Source organism: Oncorhynchus keta, chromosome 2 (assembly GCF_023373465.1).
Source record: "Oncorhynchus keta strain PuntledgeMale-10-30-2019 chromosome 2, Oket_V2, whole genome shotgun sequence".
Classification (NCBI taxonomy): domain Eukaryota; kingdom Metazoa; phylum Chordata; class Actinopteri; order Salmoniformes; family Salmonidae; genus Oncorhynchus; species Oncorhynchus keta.
This window is the reverse complement of record NC_068422.1, coordinates 1,234,856-1,254,640: the sequence shown is the minus strand read 5'-3', so window position 1 is coordinate 1,254,640 and position 19,785 is coordinate 1,234,856. Positions and strand designations below refer to the sequence as shown.

The following is a 19,785-nucleotide window of genomic DNA, read 5'->3' as shown; positions in this document are numbered from 1 at the left end:
TGTATACTGACCTGTATATACTGACCTGTATATACTGACCTGTATATACCGACCTGTATATACTGACCTGTATATACTGACCTGTATATACTGACCTGTACATACCGACCTGTATACTGACCTGTATGTACTGACCTGTATATACTGACCTGTATGTACTGACCTGTATATACTGACCTGTATATACTGACCTGTATATACTGACCTGTATATACTGACCTGTATATACTGACCTGTATATACTGACCTGTATATACTGACCTGTATATACTGACCTGTATATACTGACCTGTATATACTGACCTGTATATACTGACCTGTATATACTGACCTGTATATACTGACCTGTATATACTGACCTGTATATACTGACCTGTATATACTGACCTGTATATACTGACCTGTATATACTGACCTGTATATACTGACCTGTATGTACTGACCTGTATATACCGACCTGTATATACTGACCTGTATGTACTGACCTGTATATACTGACCTGTATATACCGACCTGTATACTGACCTGTATGTACTGACCTGTATATACTGACCTGTATACTGACCTGTATATACTGACCTGTATATACTGACCTGCACATACCGACCGGTATATACTGACCTGTATATACTGACCTGTATATACTGACCTGTATATACTGACCTGTATACTGACCTGTATACTGACCTGTATATACTGACCTGTATATACTGACCTGTAAATACTGACCTGTACATACCGACCTGTATATACTGACCTGTATATACTGACCTGTATACTGACCTGTATATACCGACCTGTATACTGACCTGTATATACTGACCTGTATACTGACCTGTATATACTGACCTGTATACTGACCTGTATATACCGACCTGTATATACTGACCTGTATATACTGACCTGTATATACCGACCTGTATACTGACCTGTATATACCGACCTGTATACTGACCTGTATATACTGACCTGTATATACCGACCTGTATATACTGACCTGTATATACCGACCTGTATACTGACCTGTATATACTGACCTGTATATACTGACCTGTATATACTGACCTGTATATACCGACCTGTATACTGACCTGTATATACCGACCTGTATACTGACCTGTATGTACTGACTGATTTTATATCAGACATTATGGACTAGACCTGAACAATTTTCTGACCTAGTCCATAGTCAAACTGTGTCCTACATATAAAGGGTCAAAGGATCATCTTGAAAATTCTCACACATATGAAACATAGTCAGTTTGTTAGAGAGGGTGTGGTTGTACCTTCTACAGGTTGAAGATCATCTACGGTGAGTTTCAAACTCTTTCCCCTCCTGAACACACGCACCGTGTGCCACTCGTTATCGTTCAGGTTCTGACCAGCAAAAATGGTCTCCGGACCCTTGCCTGTAGGATAGCCCAAACAGTGGTTAAGACACACACACACACCTCACCCAGACAGTGGTTAACACACACACCTTGCCCAAACAGTGGTTTCACGCACACCTCGGGACAGGGAGAAAAGAAACCTGAGTTAGTGCAGTGACAGGGTGTGTGTAGAAGGGTAGGGAGAGAGGGAGAGGGAGAGAGAAAATCCTGCTCTCGTATTTCTATGAGTGTTCTATTAATAACGTCACTAGGTGGCAGTAACCCGCCACCACAGTGCTGGCCTAGCTTGGTGCTACAGAAGGGTAAGGTACTGAGAAACAAACTCCATCTTTTTTAGTTATTGTTATATGGCATTTCAAACCGTACTCTGTTGTCACCTCATTCAAATTAATTGTATATAATAATATTGGGGGTGAAAAAGTATGTTCATAACTTAAATAGTCTTAACTAAAACAACTCAATCAAATGAATTGTAAACAATTAGGAATACTTTGTGATTTTGGCAATGAGGCCCTTAATCTACTTCCTGAGTCAGATGAACTCATGGATACCATTTTTATGTCTCTGTAGCTTGGTTTACAATCAAATGTCGACAATAATTTTATAAAGTCTGCATAAAACAATATGTGCATTTTCCCACCAGAGATGTTTCCATTAAACTGACTTTTTGCGGATAAAAGGCTGGGAACACAATGCAAGTAGTCCGGGTAGCCATTTGATTACTTCATAGTGCCGCTTGCTTGGTGGTGCCCCCTTACTTAGTGGTGTTGCAGACTCTGGGGCCTTTCAGAACAGGTGTATATATACTGAGATCATGTGACAGATCATGTGACACTTAGATTGCACACAGGTGTACTTTGTTTAACTAATTATGTTACTTGTGAAGGTATTTGGTTGCACCAGATCTTATTTAGGGGCTTCACAGCAAAGGGGGTGAAAACATATGCACACACAATTTTGTGTATGTCCATTTCATGAAATCAAAATACATTTAAATGACAGGTTGTAATGCAAAAAAATAAAAAATACCAAGGGGGGATGAATACTTTTGCAAAGCACTATATATGGAGATAGTTTAGTGCCAAAAATAAGGGGTTAAATATATATATAAAACATAAAAAATGGTTTCCTGATCTGCGTATGAAGTTAGCACTTCCTGTATTTCCATTTGTGAACCAATGCTAACTACTGTTAATGCAATGACTGGAAGTCTTTGGGGATCTACTAGCATGCTAGCAGATACTGTACTCATAGATTTCCAGTCATTGCGTTACCGGTTGCTAGCATTGACTCACGAAACTACTTCTAACTTCCTTCATACTTGAAACAAACCAATATTTATATCCAACCATTTCATGTGGACGAATTACCTGACGTATGATAAAAGTCACAACCAGGCTGATAGAAACATGAAATGCTGGTACAATTTTATAAATGACGGTAGTCAATTTTTTTGTTCGACATGGTGGGATATTTTTGTAAAATGAATTATGCGAGAAATGGTGGAAACGCTGGTGGAAACGCCTTAATGCACAAATATTGATATAATAACCATCATATTGAATGGTGAACTTATGTTGTCCTGCCACTACAACTCAGGAAAGCATGCAGTTTATTAGGCTACAGATGAAATAAGTTATGATGAACCTCACAGGGTGGTAAAAGTGCACGGTGATCTTGATGCTCCTTTCCAATAAATATTGAGGGTATTATTGTGCTCCGGCACATTGGCTAACCTGCCATCTGCATTGTGTCCCGCCACCCACCAGCCACCAACCCCTCTTTTACACTACTTCTACTCTCTGTTCATCATCTATGCATAGTCACTTTTTCTACATGTACATACTACCTCAATCAGCCTGACTAACCGGTGTCTGTATGTAGCCTCGGCTGTCTTTTTACTGTTGTTTTATTTCTTTACTTACCTACTGTTCAACTAACACCTTTTTTGCACTATTGGTTATAGCCTGTAAGCAAGCATTTCACTGTAAGGTTGTATTAGGCGGAAGTGACAAATAAACTTTGATTTTTGACTTGATGTAGACCAAGGAGCTCTCCAAACAGGTCAGGGACAACGTTGTGGAGAAGTAAAGCTCAGGGTTGGGTAAAAAAAAAATCTAACTTTGAACATCACACGGAGCACCATTAAATCCATTATTAAAAAATGGAAAGAATATGGAACCACAACAAACCTGCCAAGAGAGGGCCGCCCACCAAAACGGACCAGGCAAGGAGGCTATTAATCAGAGAGGCAACAAAGAGACCAAAGATAACCCTGAAGGAGCTGCAAAGCTCCACAGCAGAGATTGGAGTATCTGTCCATAGAACCACTTTAAGCAGTACACTCCACAGAGCTGGGCTTTACAGAAGAGTGGCCAGAAAAAAAGCAATTGCTTAAAGAAAAAAATAAGCAAATACATTTGGTGTTCGCCAAAAGGCATGTGGGAGACTCCCCAAACATATGGAAGAAGGAACTCTGGTCAGATGAGACAAAAATGTAGCTTTTTGGCCATCAAGGAAAATGCTATGTCTCGCGCAAACCCAACACCTCTCATCAACTTGAGAACACCATCCCCACAGTGAAGCATGGTGGTGGCAGCATCTTGCTGTGGGGATGTTTGTCATTGGCAGGGACTGGCAAACTGGTCAGAATTGAAGGAATGATGGATGGCGCTAAATATAGGGAAATTCTTGAGGGAAATTGGTTAAAGTCTTCCAGAGATTTGAGACTGGGACGGAGGTTCACCTTCCAGCCGCACAATGACCCTAAGCATACTGCTAAAGCAACACTTGAGTGGTTTAAGGGGAAACATTTAAATATCTTGGAATGGCCTAGTCAAAGCCCAGACCTCAATCCAAATGAGAATCTGGATTGCCGTACACCAGCGGAACCCATCCAACTTGAAGGAGCTGGAGCAGTTTGACTTGAAGAATGGGCAAAAATCCCAGTGGCTAGATTTTCCAAGATTATAGAGACATACCCCAAGAGACTTGCAGCTGTAATTGCTGCAAAAGGTGGCTCTACAAAGTATTGACTTTGAATAGTTTTTTTGGTCTTATTTCTTGTTGGTCTGACAAACACCGCTCTGGCTCTGCCACCTTTCACCACAGATGTCTCATGGTCTGACAAACACCGCTCTGGCTCTGCCACCTTTCACCCCAGATGTCTCATGGTCTGACAAACACCGCTCTGGCTCTGCCACCTTTCACCACAGATATCTCATGGTCTGACAAACACCGCTCTGGCTCTGCCACCTTTCACCACAGATGTCTCATGGTCTGACAAACACCGCTCTGGCTCTGCCACCTTTCACCACAGATATCTCATGGTCTGACAAACACCGCTCTGGCTCTGCCTCCTTTCACCACAGATATCTCATGGTCTGACAAACACCTCTCTGGCTCTGCCACCTTTCACCACAGATATCTCATGGTCTGACAAACACCGCTCTGGCTCTGCCTCCTTTCACCACAGATATCTCATGGTCTGACAAACACCGCTCTGGCTCTGCCACCTTTCACCACAGATATCTCATGGTCTGACAAACACCGCTCTGGCTCTGTCACCTTTCACCACAGATATCTCATGGTCTGACAAACACCGCTCTGGCTCTGCCACCTTTCACCACAGATATCTCATGGTCTGACAAACACCGCTCTGGCTCTGTCACCTTTCACCACAGATATCTCATGGTCTGACAAACACCGCTCTGGCTCTGCCACCTTTCACCACAGATATCTCATGGTCTGACAAACACCGCTCTGGCTCTGCCACCTTTCACCACAGATGTCTCATGGTCTGACAAACACCTCTCTAGCTCTGTCACCTTTCACCCCAGATGTCTCATGGTCTGACAAACACCGCTCTGGCTATGCCACCTTTCACCACAGATATCTCATGGTCTGACAAACACCGCTCTGGCTCTGCCACCTTTCACCACAGATGTCTCATGGTCTGACAAACACCTCTCTAGCTCTGTCACCTTTCACCCCAGATGTCTCATGGTCTGACAAACACCGCTCTGGCTATGCCACCTTTCACCACAGATATCTCATGGTCTGACAAACACCTCTCTGGCTCTGCCACCTTTCACCCCAGATGTCTCATGGTCTGACAAACACCTCTCTGGCTCTGCCACCTTTCACCACAGATATCTCATGGTCTGACAAACACCTCTCTGGCTCTGCCACCTTTCACCACAGATGTCTCATGGTCTGACAAACACCGCTCTGGCTCTGCCACCTTTCACCACAGATGTCTCATGGTCTGACAAACACCTCTCTGGCTCTGTCACCTTTCACCACAGATGTCTCATGGTCTGACAAACACCGCTCTGGCTCTGCCACCTTTCACCACAGATATCTCATGGTCTTTCAAACACCGCTCTGGCTCTGCCACCTTTCACCACAGATATCTCATGGTCTGACAAACACCGCTCTGGCAAATTTCACCGCAGATGTGGCAGTGCGACATCGGCAGATGTGTTGGACTAAGACTCATCCAATGCAAAAAAACAGATATCTCTAGTTTAAACTGACAGATTTTGATGGGGCTTAATTTATTATGCTAATGTGATTTCTGTGGGCCACGGAACCCGACTCTAGGGGGTTTTAAGAGAAAAAAAATGATAAAAACGTAGGCAAACATTTAACATTATTCAAGGTGCGAGTTTGAGCTGTCTAACTGTGACTGTGAGGCAGAGAGGGACGTGTCTTGCCAAAGCTGAGAACAGAAGCTGGCAGAATGATAAAATAAGGACTGTGATTTTATAAAGAGGGGCATCCCAGGGATTTTCTAAAGTCATAACTGCCTAATGGCTAACTGTGAGAAAAATTACTGATGGTGTTGAAGTTGTATATTTAAATATGCAATTTGTACCAAACGAGTACACTCGAGACAGTTCTGCATTGCATTCACACTTTCACACTTTATGAATTAAAAACCATTACGGAGGAGAGACAGTCCCATAGTAACTTAGAACATGAGGACAGTGGAGAACTACACCTCCTCTCCTCTGACACAGCATCAGAACATGACACTGGAGGTAAGGCAGGACATGATGCTGTTGTGAATGTGGCTCATTTACTTAATGTGAGAGTTTGAAAGTATATACACTATATATTTTTTAGATTATATACACATACACACACATAGACACACACACTCACAATCAACATGTTCATAGTCAGTGCAGGAGCCACAGTCAGTGTATATCAAATGATGTCCTGCCACCTGGCACAATATGAATCTCTCCTCTCCAGCAGAACATTTGACTGCATACATTCAGAATCAGAGCCTGAATTTGACCCAATTGGAACACTGATCATTTGGTTTTCTCTTAAAGCCATACTGTCTCCAGATTCAGAGAAATGTTAGGGTCCCAACATTGGGAAATGTGATTGTATTGTCCTGGACCTTACACCAAAGACTTGAGCGATTCCAACTCATACCGTGTGTCACTCACACAAGGAACATGTATCCTGCTGAACCCCCCCTGCTCTCTTTTTTCTTTATTTCTCCTCCTCCTCTTCCACCTCATGCTCATCTCTCTGCCACAAGGACAGAGGGATGAAAGGTAAAGATCAAGCCATCCTTTCAAGTGCTCCAAATCCCTCCATCCCATTATTTCATATTTTGCTCTGTCACCCTATCCCCATTCTCCAGGAGCCTGGTTTCTATCCTGCCCTGGCCTTGGTGTGTTGTTTAGTGCTTACAAAGCCAAATGGAGCTTCTGAGGTGGAGTATAGAAGCCCAGTGCTCCAGCTGCCTGTGATTTGCATACACATTACATTGAGGCTTTAAAGATTTCAGAGACAGAGGAAAGGAAGTAAATAGCTGTAAGTTGGTTGAGTGGAATGAACCTGCTCTCCAAATGGATCCAGGGGGGAGTGAAGACAGTGGAACCAAGCCATCTGCAGTTTGGGTGTTTCATATTGAGTATGGTTACATGCACACAATAATATGATGATTGTGTATAGTCAGATGAATATAACAGTTTGATTAAAATGTTTACATGGTTTGAACGAAGAACAATTTCCCAAATGATCCTGTTTCCATGAACACATCTGACATCAGGCCACCTGATGGGACTTTTGATAATTGTAGAAAATCCCCAATCAAAATAAATGTTCTACCACAGAGACCATGTTATTTTTGTGAAACCTACTTGATTCTGAGTTTGGATATATAAAGCGTGTATGTGAAAACTACTTCTAAGATACATACTTTCAGTTGTTCTGAACTCACTTCACTCTCGATAAAGAGGGGGGCTCTTGGCTGATGCTAGCACATGCACAGATAAAATACACTGCTGGAACCCAGATTAAGGTGTTGCCATGATCAAATCATTTGTATAGAGAGGAGGGATGAATAAACCAGGAATAGAGAGGAGGGATGAAGAAACCAGGAATAGAGAGGAGGGATGAAGGAACCAGGAATAGAGAGGAGGTATGAAGGAACTAGGAATAGGGAGGAGGGATGAATGAACTAGGAATAGGGAGGAGGGATAAAGGAACCAGGAATAGAGAGGAGGGGTGAAGGAACTAGGAATAGGGATGAGGGATGAAGGAACTAGGAATAGAGAGGAGGGATGAAGGAACTAGGAATATAGAGGAGGGATGAAGGAATTAGGGTATAGGCTCCAGGTATATAATGGCTGGATGGGTAACAGTACAGCCAGAGCTTACTACTGTATCCCACCACCACAATGTCATTTGGAGAGACAGAGAGAGAGGAACAGGTCACTACACTACAGCAGGATTAGACCCAAGCAGGCCATTCTAAAAGTGGTTTATTGTCACTGAAGACCATGTGCAGCAAAAAGGGTATGTGGTTGAATGTTGTCAAGAGAACTTTGGCACACATTAGCATTGACAAACCTTTAGAAGCTGTGACATTTACATCCAATGTCAGGCATCTGTGTTGTTTGTTTGCATGCAAATGTTCTTGGCTATACAGCACATGCCAATCCAATATCACCCCAGTTCACAGACTACATTCATACTCTGCAATCCTGTCAAATACATTTGCATAATCTGGGGTCTTTCTGTAATTGCTTTGTACAATAATTGTGTGGGGCTGTGTGTGTGTGTGCTCATGTGTGTGAGATAGAAGGACAGACAGTGTGTGAGAGTGAGAAAGACAGAGAGAGAGAGGAAGAGAGAGAGGGAGAGAGGGACTGAGAGAGAGGGACAGACAGTGTGTCTGTGTGTGTTAGACAGACAGACAGACAGACAGACAGACAGACAGACAGACAGACAGACAGACAGACAGACAGACAGACAGACAGACAGACAGACAGACAGACAGACACAGACAGACAGACAGACAGACAGACAGACAGACAGACAGACAGACAGACAGACAGACAGACAGACAGACAGACAGACAGACAGACAGACAAAAAACAACAATCCATCTGACAGCGTGTGTGTGTGTGTGTGTGTGTGTGTGTGTGTGTGTGTGTGTGTGTGTGTGTGTGTGTGTGTGTGTGTGTGTGCGTGCGTGCGTGCGTGCGTGCGTGTGTATTTTTAGCTTGTCTTCTGTCAGTGCCTGTTCAGTGTTAAATTTGAAGTGGCAGCAATTTCTTAAGGCGGAGCTGAGGCCGCCCACGGGAAGGGAGCCTAGGACCCCTCATTGACAGTGATGTGTTCTTTCAGTCCGTTCTGAACATGATTTTCCTCCATAAAGCTGTCCAGAGATGCCGCCAACTGACAACCCTGAATAACGCAATACCATATTAAGTGGTTTGAACAAATAATTAGCCTAGAAAATGAAGAAAAAATATACATATTGTCAACTTCGTCAACAACAAAGAAATTGTCAACCTTGTCAGAGTGCTAAAAATCTGATAGAATGGTTATGCTTTTATTGGGGACTTTCAAATGAATAACTGTCCATATTTACAAATGTTTGTATTGAAGTTTATTTTTAGAGGCAAAACATATGTCTGTTTTGAGAATCTGTTGTCAACTCTGTCAGCGGCTTGTCAACCTTAAGATCGATTTTCTTTGTCAATACTCTGAAAAAATACTGTAATCACTGTTCTGCGATATATGCTTAAACAATTGAAGCATTTACTGTGCTAGACCTAAGGGATAACGCTTGTGTCACACCCTGACCTTAGTATTCTTTGTTTTCGGTCAGGGTGTGACATGGGTGATGTATGTGTTTTTTGTCTTGTCTCTGAGTTTTGTATGTTTATGGGAAGGTTTCTAGGCTTTCTAGGTATATTGTATGTCTATGGTTGCCTAGATTGGTTCTCAATTAGAGGCAGCTGTCTATCGTTGTCTCTGATTGGTTAACCATATTTAGGCAGCCATATTCTGTGTGTACTTTGTGGGTGATTGTTTCCGTGTCTGTGTATTTCACCACACGGTACTGTTTCAGTTCTCATTTCACCTATTCGTTTATTGTTTTTGTATTTCATAGTGTTCAGTGTTTTTGTTATTAAAAACGATATGGACACTTACCACGCTGCGTTTTGGTCCGATCCCTGCTACACCTCCTCTTCAGACAAAGAGGAGGAAAACCCTTACAGTTTGTCTTATCAATGCAGTTTCATGTTGTAAATCTAGAAAAACATGCCAAAATGCTAACATAATTAACCCTGGAATATATAATAGGGCTATAAAACAAAACAAAAATACATTTGGAGATTTGTATTACATATTTGCATAATCTAATGTTAGAATTAAACAATCAAGACCTTAAAACACTTGCTGGACAATAATTGTAAAATGAAATGGCTTTCATGGTGTCTGACAGAGTTAACATAAATCCAGTAAGTTGCATTTTATGAGAAAAAATAAACAAGTTGTTATTTCACATGGTATGATAGCTAATATTTAGCATTATCAAAATAAGATTGTACCAACTTTCAAGAATCCGTGAGCACTAAAACAGCAACATTTTCTCTCAGCCTCGTGGCAAAATTTGTAAAATAGCATGATATTAGCTGTAAAACTTTCCAAAAAGATATAGGGGGTGACATTTTACTATGCCACTATTTCTAGAGGATGGTAACCATAACTAATAGAGGATGGTAACCATAACTAATAGAGGATGGTAACCATAACTAATAGAGGATGGTAACTGTAACTAATAGAGGATGGTAACTGTAACTAATAGAGGATGGTAACCATAACTAATAGAGGATGGTAACTGTAACTAATAGAGGATGGTAACTGTAACTAATAGAGGATGGTAACTGTAACTAATAGAGGATGGTAACTGTAACTAATAGAGGCTATTAACCGTAACTAATAGAGGATGGTAACTGTAACTAATAGAGGATGGTAACTGTAACTAATAGAGTATGGTAACCATAACTAATAGAGGATGGTAACTGTAACTAATAGAGGATGGTAACTGTAACTAATAGAGGATGGTAACCGTAACTGATAGAGGATGGTAACTGTAACTAATAGAGGATGGTAACTGTAACTAATAGAGGATGGTAACCATAACTAATAGAGGATGGTAACTGTAACTAATAGAGGATGGTAACTGTAACTAATAGAGGATGGTAACCATAACTAATAGAGGATGGTAACTGTAACTAATAGAGGATGGTAACTGTAACTAATAGAGGATAGTAACCGTAACTAATAGAGGATGGTAACTGTAACTAATAGAGGATGGTAACTGTAACTAATAGAGGATGGTAACTGTAACTAATAGAGGATGGTAACCGTAACTAATAGAGGATGGTAACTGTAACTAATAGAGGATGGTAACTGTAACTAATAGAGGATGGTAACCATAACTAATAGAGGATGGTAACTGTAACTAATAGAGGATGGTAACTGTAACTAATATAGGATGGTAACTGTAACTAATAGAGGATGGTAACTGTAACTAATAGAGGATGGTAACCATAACTAATAGAGGATGGTAACTGTAACTAATAGAGGATGGTAACTGTAACTAATAGAGGATGGTAACCATAACTAATAGAGGATGGTAACTGTAACTAATAGAGGATGGTAACTGTAACTAATAGAGGATGGTAACTGTAACTAATAGAGGATGGTAACTGTAACTAATATAGGATGGTAACTATAACTAATAGAGGATGGTAACTGTAACTAATATAGGATGGTAACCGTAACTAATAGAGGTTGGTAACTGTAACTAATAGAGGATGGTAACCATAACTAATAGAGGATTGTAACTGTAACTAATAGAGGATGGTAAATGGAATTAATTTGAGGATAGTAACTGTACTTAAATAGAGGATGATAACTGTAACTTCAAAAAATACAAAATAAATGTAAATGGGAAAGTGGTGCGTGCATATGTATTCATCCACTTTGCAATGAAACCACTAAATATGCAACCAATTACCTTCGGAAGTAACATAATATGTTAAACAAAGTCAACCTGTGTGCGATCTAAGGGTCACATGATCTGTCACATGATCTCAGTAGATAATTGGTGGCACCACCAAGCCAACGGCACTATGAAGACCAAGGTCCAAACAGGTCAGGGACAAAGTTGTGTGGAAGTACAGCTCAGAGTTGGGTTACATTAAAATATCTGAAACTTTTGAACATCCCACAGAGCGGCATTAAATTGATTATTAAAAAATGGAAAGAATATGGAACCACAACAAACCTGCCAAGAGAGGACTGCCCACCAAATCTCACAGACCAGACAAGGAGGCTATTAATCAGAGAGGCAACAAAGAGACCAAAGATAACCCTGAAGGAGCTGCAAAGCTCCACAGCAGAGTTTGAAGAATCTGTTCAATGGACCATTTCAAACTGTACACTCCACAGAGTTTGGCTTTACAGAAGAGTGGCCAGAATAAAGCCATTGCGTAAGAAAAAAAAGGCAAAAGGCATGTGGGAGACTCCCCAAACATATGGTCAGATGAGAATAAAATTGAGCATTTTGGCAATCAAGAAATATGCTATGTCTGGCGCAAACCCAACACCTCTCATCATCCCGAGAACACCATCCCCACAGTGAAGTATGGTGGTGGCAGAATCATTCTTTTGGTAGGTTTTTCATCAGCAGTGACTGGGAAACTGGTCAGAATTAAAGGAATGATGGATGGCACTAAATACAGGGAAATTCTGAAACCTGCTTCAGTCTTCCAGAGATTTGAGACTGGGACGGAGGTTCACCTTCCCACAGGACAATGATGCAAAGCATAGTGCTAAAGCAACACTTGAGTGGTTTAAGGGAAAACATTTAAATGTCTAAAATGGCCTAGTCAAAACCCAGACCTCAATCCAATTGAGAATATGTGGTATAACTTAAAGACTGTTGTACACCAGCGGAACCCATCCAACTTGAAGGAGCTGGAGCAGTTTTGCCTTGAAGAATGGGCAAAACTCCCAGTGGCTAGATGTGCCAAGCTTATAGAGACATACCCCAAGAGAGTTGCAGCTGTAATTGCTGCAAAAGGTGGATCTACAAAGTATTGACTTTGGGGGGGTGAATAGCTATGCACGGGGGGGTGAATAAGCTAGTTCTGCTTTTATGTCTCATTTATTGTTTGTTTCACACAAAAAAAATATGTTGCATCTTCAACGTGGTAGGCATGTTGTGTAAATCAAATGACACAAACCATTTTAAATTTTAATTCCAGGTTGTAAGGCAACAAAATAGGAAAAATGCCAAGGAGGTGAATACTTTCGCAAGCCACTGTTCTGGACCAGATTCTTCTTTATCATGTCCATTGATGCCAGGCTCGGGTTCTGAGCTGTTCACCACACCTTCCACCTAATATAACTCGTCCTCTTTCACTTCCATTTCACCTCCAGTTTACTCTTGACACCAACCATCTTCAACACCCCATCTACATTTTTCTCACCATATTCCTCAAATTCAAATCCAACCTCTTGATTCCTTATTCACTTCAACCTCATTAGCTTCCATTTTCCCCTCCATTCCTCCTCAGAAATCCACATTTTTGTGTCTCTATCCTAGTATTCCTCTTATCCCGACTTTGCTTGCAGCCAGGTGGCATAACGATGTACCTCCATCTCATAATGATTCTGCTCACCACAGAACCGTGTCTTCTCTGGGAGCTAACATTTTGAGAGCATGAGTGGTGGCCACACACAGAAAAACGGCCCCCAAACTCAACTCTGTTCTCTTCCTGTCGCGGAAGAAAGACAATCGCTACTCGTGGGCTCCTTCTCATTAGTTAATCAGGGACCTGAGCCACACACCCCCATACCTAAGGAATACTGTACTCAGATATTGTGCAGGAGATTCAAGCCAGCAATGTGGGAGGACAGGTGCCACAGGCTGTGCCCAGCCACAACACTACCTCTGCCATGTTTGGGGAGAGGGGGTCGGATGAGTGTCCCACTGCTCGGGATGAGTCGACCGAGGTGTGAGTGCATACCAATGGTTTCCGGTATGAGGGCGTTACTCATTAAGCTTTCTCCAGATGTGGCCTGCTATGACGTGACTGCAGAGGCCACAACTACAGTATAAGAACCCAAAGCCAAAGTGACGAATGCTCCATTCCAAACAACCATGGACTCTAGATTGTGTGTGAATTGAGTTTGCCTGTCCTGACCTTGTGTTTTGTTCTGTGTTGCTTTTAACCTGTAAGTGTCACGATCGTCTGTAGAAATGGACAAAGGCGTAGCGAATGTTGAGTTCCACATCATTTATTAATAGCAAAAACATTAAACAATAAACTAAAAACGAACCGTGACTACAGAGGTGCTACATACACTAACTCAAAATACAATATCCCACATCCCACAGGTGGAAAAAAGGATACCTAAATATAATCCCCAATTAGAGACAACGATTGCTAGCTGCCTCTAATTGGGAATCATACAAAAACAACAACACAGAAAAACAAAACTAGAACCCCACATAGAAATAACTAGACTAAACCCCCAGTCACACCCTGACCTACTCCACCAAAGGTGCGGACTCCGGCCGCAAAACCTGAAACCAAAAGGGAGGGTTAGGGGAAATGTCTAGTGTTGGTGGCGGCTCTGGTGCAGGACGAAGAACCCTCTCATCCCGGGGATCCGCCAGCATTGGAGGTGGCTCTGGTGCGGGCTGAAGAACCCGCTCATCCTGCGGATCCAGCCATGGACCCAGGCTGAACACTGTGCCTGGACTGGACATCGGTGCAGGGGAAGACTCCTGCCATGGAGCTGGACTGGACGCCATGTCTGGACTGGACAACGGTGCAGAGGAAGGCTCCTGCCATGGAACTGGACTAGACGCAGTGTTTGGAAGCTCCGGACAGTTGACCTGACGCTGGAGGTTCCGGACCGTTGACCTGACGCTGGAGGTTCCGGACCGTTGACCTGACGCTGGAGGTTCCGGACCGTTGACCTGACGCTGGAGGTTCCGGACCGTTGACCTGACGCTGGAGGTTCCGGACCGTTGACCTGACGCTGGAGGTTCCGGACCGTTGACCTGACGCTGGAGGTTCCGGACCGTTGACCTGACGCTGGAGGTTCCGGACCGTTGACCGTCGCTGGAGGTTCCGGACCGTTGACCTGAAGCTGGAGGTTCGGACCATTGACCTGGCGCTGGAGGTTCCGGACCTTGACCTGACGCTGGAGGTTCCGACCATTGACCTGAAGCTGGAGGTTCCCACCTGACGCTGGAGGTTCCGGACCGTTGACCTGACGCTGGAGGTTCTCTTGACCTGAAGCTGGAGGTTCCGGACCGTTGACCTGACGCTGGAGGTTCCGGACCGTTGACCTGACGCTGGAGGTTCCGGACCGTTGACCGTCGCTGGAGGTTCCGGACCGTTGACCGTCTGGGAACTGTCGCTGGAAGCTCTGGACTGGTAACTGTTGCCGGAAGCTCTGGACTGGGAACCGTTGCCGGAAGCTCTGGACTGGGAACTGTCGCCGGAAGCTCTGGACTGGGAACCATTGCCGGAAGCTCTGGACTGGGAACTGTCGCCGGAAGCTCTGATGTGTGGGGCCGGCACTTCAGGGCGAGTGCGGGGAGGAGGCACAGGACGTACTGGGCTGTGGAGGCGTACATCTGGGCGAGTGCGAGGAGCAGGCACGGATGTACCGGACTGGGGAGGCGTACTGGAGGCCTGATGCGTGGGACCGGCACAGATTGCACCGGACTGGTAACACGTTCCTCCAAACGCCTGCTTTGCCGCATACCCCTTGCCAACTCCATTCTCCGGTATCCCTAATCACACTGTCCCATTGACTCCCAGGTGGGCTCTGGCATTCTCCCTGGGTCGACTGACCACCTCTCTACCTCCTCCCATGGTGTCACTAGTTCACACCTCGGCTCTGCCGACCACCCCGTGTGCCACCCCCCATATAATTTGGGGCTGTCTCTTGGGATTTCCTTGTGGCCGCGAACCCCGGCGTCTTCGCTGTTCTCCCTTCTCCCCTTGCGTCTCCCACCAAGGAAGGCGATCCTGTCCTGCTAGGATTTCTTCCCAAGTCCAAGATCCCTTCCCATCCAGGATCTCCTCCCAAGTCCAGGATACACTCTCCTCCCGGGCACGCTGCTTGGTCCTGTTGTGGTGGGATATTCTGTCACAATCGTTTGTAGAAACGGACCAAGGAGCAGCCAATGTTGAGTTCCACATAATTTATTAATAGTATAGTAAAACAATAAACATTGGGGTCATACAAAATCACCAACATAGAAAAACAAAACTAGAACCCCACATAGAAATGATAAACTAGACTAACCCCCTCTGTCACGCCCTGACCTACTCCACCATAGAAAATAAGGACTTGACTGTCAGGACGTGACAGTAAGCCCCTTGAAACGATAAAACAAAGAGATTGAGTATGTGATATTGGCATTGAAAGTACTTCAGTTCTACTTCACATGATTACCACTTCTGTTCAAACACTCGGGAGTGTGTTGATTAGTGTGAGAGAATAACTTTAACATTAAAATAGTAATTGACTAAATAAGTCTCCAACCTTTTCTAGCATGAGGGTTACTTGAAAAATAAAATGTGACATGTTGCGAGCTAGCTTTTAAATGGCAACATTATTTTCTCTCCCTTGCATTCAGGTTTATATATATATATAAGTTGCCCAGTACGTCCTGTGCAACGTACAGAATGTGCACAGCATTCTTAATTGCGTTTAATTTACCATATAGATAGGTATTACAAATCTCCATTGGCATGCATAGGTAATGTTATAGAATTGCCTAACTGTTATTGCAAACCATTTGTGTAAATTATTTTTGATGCCCCTATATACACCAGGCTATAGATACACATTGAGTGTACAAAACATGAAGAACACCTTCCTAATATTGAGTAGCAGCCCTTTCACCTCGATTCCCCTGGTCAGTCTTTGTCATGGAAAGAGCAGATGCCCTTAAAATGTTGTATACTCAGTGTACATCCCTTTATACTTTATGAAATATTGTGACCACTCGGGTGACTCCAACATCCCCCCAAAGAAAAGGAGCACTGGATGTAGAATGGCTTGAGACAATCTGGATGGAGGAGATGGAGCTCACTATTTCCTATTTTTTGGAGTGTGTTTCTCCATAACCTAACAAGAGGGTGTGAAGGTCAACCCTCAGGTAAAACCCTGGTGACATTGTGTGTATGCTGTATGCTGTACTGAAAACAGGAAACCAAGGCTCATATTTTCTGACTTTTCAGGACTCTTCTCCCATCAATAATTCATAAACGTCTCTGAATAATAAATACAAGGACAAATTCCCTCCCAAAATATTTGCAATGTTAACTCCGTAGCACTACACTCACATGTCCTCTTCCTCTCTCTCCCTCCCTCCCTCCCTACTGGCAGTTGTACTCTCTCCATGACTGTCTCCTCCCTCCCTCTACATCCATTCCTTCTTACCTCCCTCCCTTTCTCTTCCATCCCTCCTTCCCTCCTGGCAGCCCTACTATTGCCAATCCCTCTCTCTCTGCTCTGTGAGGCAGGTTAATGAGAATAATAAAAGCCCGCTCTGTATTTCCTTTCCGCTTTGAAAAGCCTCATCAATTTACCGAGATGGACTGAGGAAGAAGGAATGAAAGAAAAAATAATAGACCTGGAGAGAAAGGTAAAACGGAGAGAAAGGTAAATCATTTACAGAAAAAAAGAAAATGAGGGGAACGGGGATAATGATGCATGGCTAAAACACCTCTGTTTCATATCAGCCTGTTTTAATTTACAGTTGTCAAGGCTGGTAATTAGAGACAACAGAGTGTGAACAATCACAGTTGACTGCCATTTTTGGGGTTCTCATTCATTCTAACCCCTCCCTCCCTCTCCTTCCTCTATCCCTCCATTCCTTCTCTCCCTTCTCCCTCCCCTTCCCCAGCAGTCAGTGCTCTGGAAGAGAATAGATTCACACTGCCTAAGGCCCATTACATTCTATACATACATTCCATGATCTCCCATGGCCTGTATGCAATGCACTGGTCTGTTCACTGGTCTTTATGATACATAATGTATATCTAAGGTATAGGTAATTGATTGAAATCATATTGCTAATGTGTTTTTAAAATAGTGATTTTTTTCCCCATTAGCTGTTGGGAAGAAAAAAAATGAAATATTGCACATCTTAGCCAACCTGGTCTGAAAACATCTATATACCATTTACCTACGGAAATATTCTACTTTCTGGCACACATGAACTTAGACAACATACATGCAGGTAATATTTTAAACAAACAGCATCTTTTAAGGCTTCATAAACCCCTTAGAAGCCTATATAGATGTAGTTTGTTTAAAGGGGATTTACATTCATGAATAAGAAACATTGTGAATACAGATTAAAGACAGTAGAACAGTATTTTAACAGGATTATTAAAAGTGAGCAGTCTTTACTTACTGGTAGTACAGTTAATCTTGATACAGTCTAGATGGGGGAGAACAGATGAGATGTCACATCATCCTTCATTACGACAGCTGCAGACAATGTTAAAGCAAAACAACCCACCCCTCTGGGGACGACACACGGACACAGGGACCACAGCATGATGCTCTCCTCCATGGCCCTCTCCTCCTACACACCTGGCTGAGGTAAGAGTGACTGGGGTGTGGTAGGAAGAGCATGGCAACTACTAATTTACAATGCCAGTTATTTCTGTCAGCAAAGGGCCTTTCACAAATGCTGTTATTTAGCCAATCACTAGGTTATATGTATGGCTGAACTGGAAAGCCTTGACTGACCAACCTATAACTTGATCAACATGTGAATATTTTGAGTAGAAGATTTGAAGATTTGTATTTTATTTCATTTGAAAAGCAACACAAACTAATTAACGTGAGGCAGATGTCACAATTGAAAATGTCCTGGTTAAAAGTGCCAAATAAAATGGTGTCCTTGACAGAGGAGGTGGTTTAGTCTGTACAATAAGAGAGTATCAGAATATGGTCATGGTCAAGCTGGGCCACTCGGTAGGGATGCTGGGTGCTCTAACATCTTAGATGTAGGATGGGCCATTCAAAGACGCCATGCCTCAAATTGACAGCTGTCCTCTCTCTCAAAGCTGTGAAGAACTCACTGCACACTACTACTACCACTACTACTACTACTACTACTACCACTACTACTGCTACTAATACCACCTACTAATACTATGATGACTACTAGTACTACAGCTACTAACACTACTACTACTACTACTACTACTACTACTACTACCACTACTACTACACCTACTGACTAATGCTGCTACTACTACTAATACTAGTACTATCACTACCACTACTACTACTAATGCTAGCACTACTACTACTACTACTACTATGCTACTACTACTACTACTATCACGACTACATACTACTTCTACTACAACAACTACTACTACTACTATTACCACTACTACTACTAATATTAATAATACTATCACTCTCACTACTACTACTACTATTACTACTAATAATAATACTACTACTAATAATACTACTACTACTACTTACTGCTTCTTCTTCTACTACTGGCACTATCACTACTACTACTACTACTGCTACCATTGCTGACTACTGCTGCTACTGCTACGGCTACAGCTGCTACTACTACATTTACATTTACATTTAAGTCATTACGTCTACTGCTACTAACACTGCTAATGTTACTAATACTGCTGCTACTGCTACGGCTACTGCTGCTACTACTACTATTACTACTAGTGCTACTATTACTACAATTATGTCTACTGCTACTAACACTGCTAATGTTACTAATACTGCTACTACTGCTTCTAATATCATCTTTAACTAATACTACTACTACTACTACTACCACTACTACAACTACTACTAGTGCTACTACTGCTACTATCACTACTATTACTTCTACTGCTACTAACACTGCTAATGTTACTAATACAGCTACTACTGCTACTAATAACTTATTATTCTAATACTACTACTACTACCGCTGCTACTAATACTACCACTACTATCACTACTACCACTACTGACTACTACA

At 42.7% G+C, this 19,785-nt stretch overlaps 1 protein-coding gene across 15 annotated transcripts in view; it reads right to left on the bottom strand.

The window, feature by feature from the left end:
- The window catches only part of LOC118360900 (neurexin-1a-like), an 819,333-nt gene that overhangs the window by 460,709 nt on the left and 338,839 nt on the right, over positions 1-19,785 (bottom strand). For all 15 annotated transcript variants that reach the window (XM_052470649.1, XM_052470658.1, XM_052470697.1 and 12 more), the window contains 2 exons: positions 18,181-18,207; positions 1,287-1,409 (listed from right to left, as the gene is read on the bottom strand). In XM_052470649.1, coding sequence (XP_052326609.1) covers positions 1,287-1,409; positions 18,181-18,207 — 150 coding nt within the window. The remainder of the gene's footprint in view (positions 1-1,286; positions 1,410-18,180; positions 18,208-19,785) is intronic.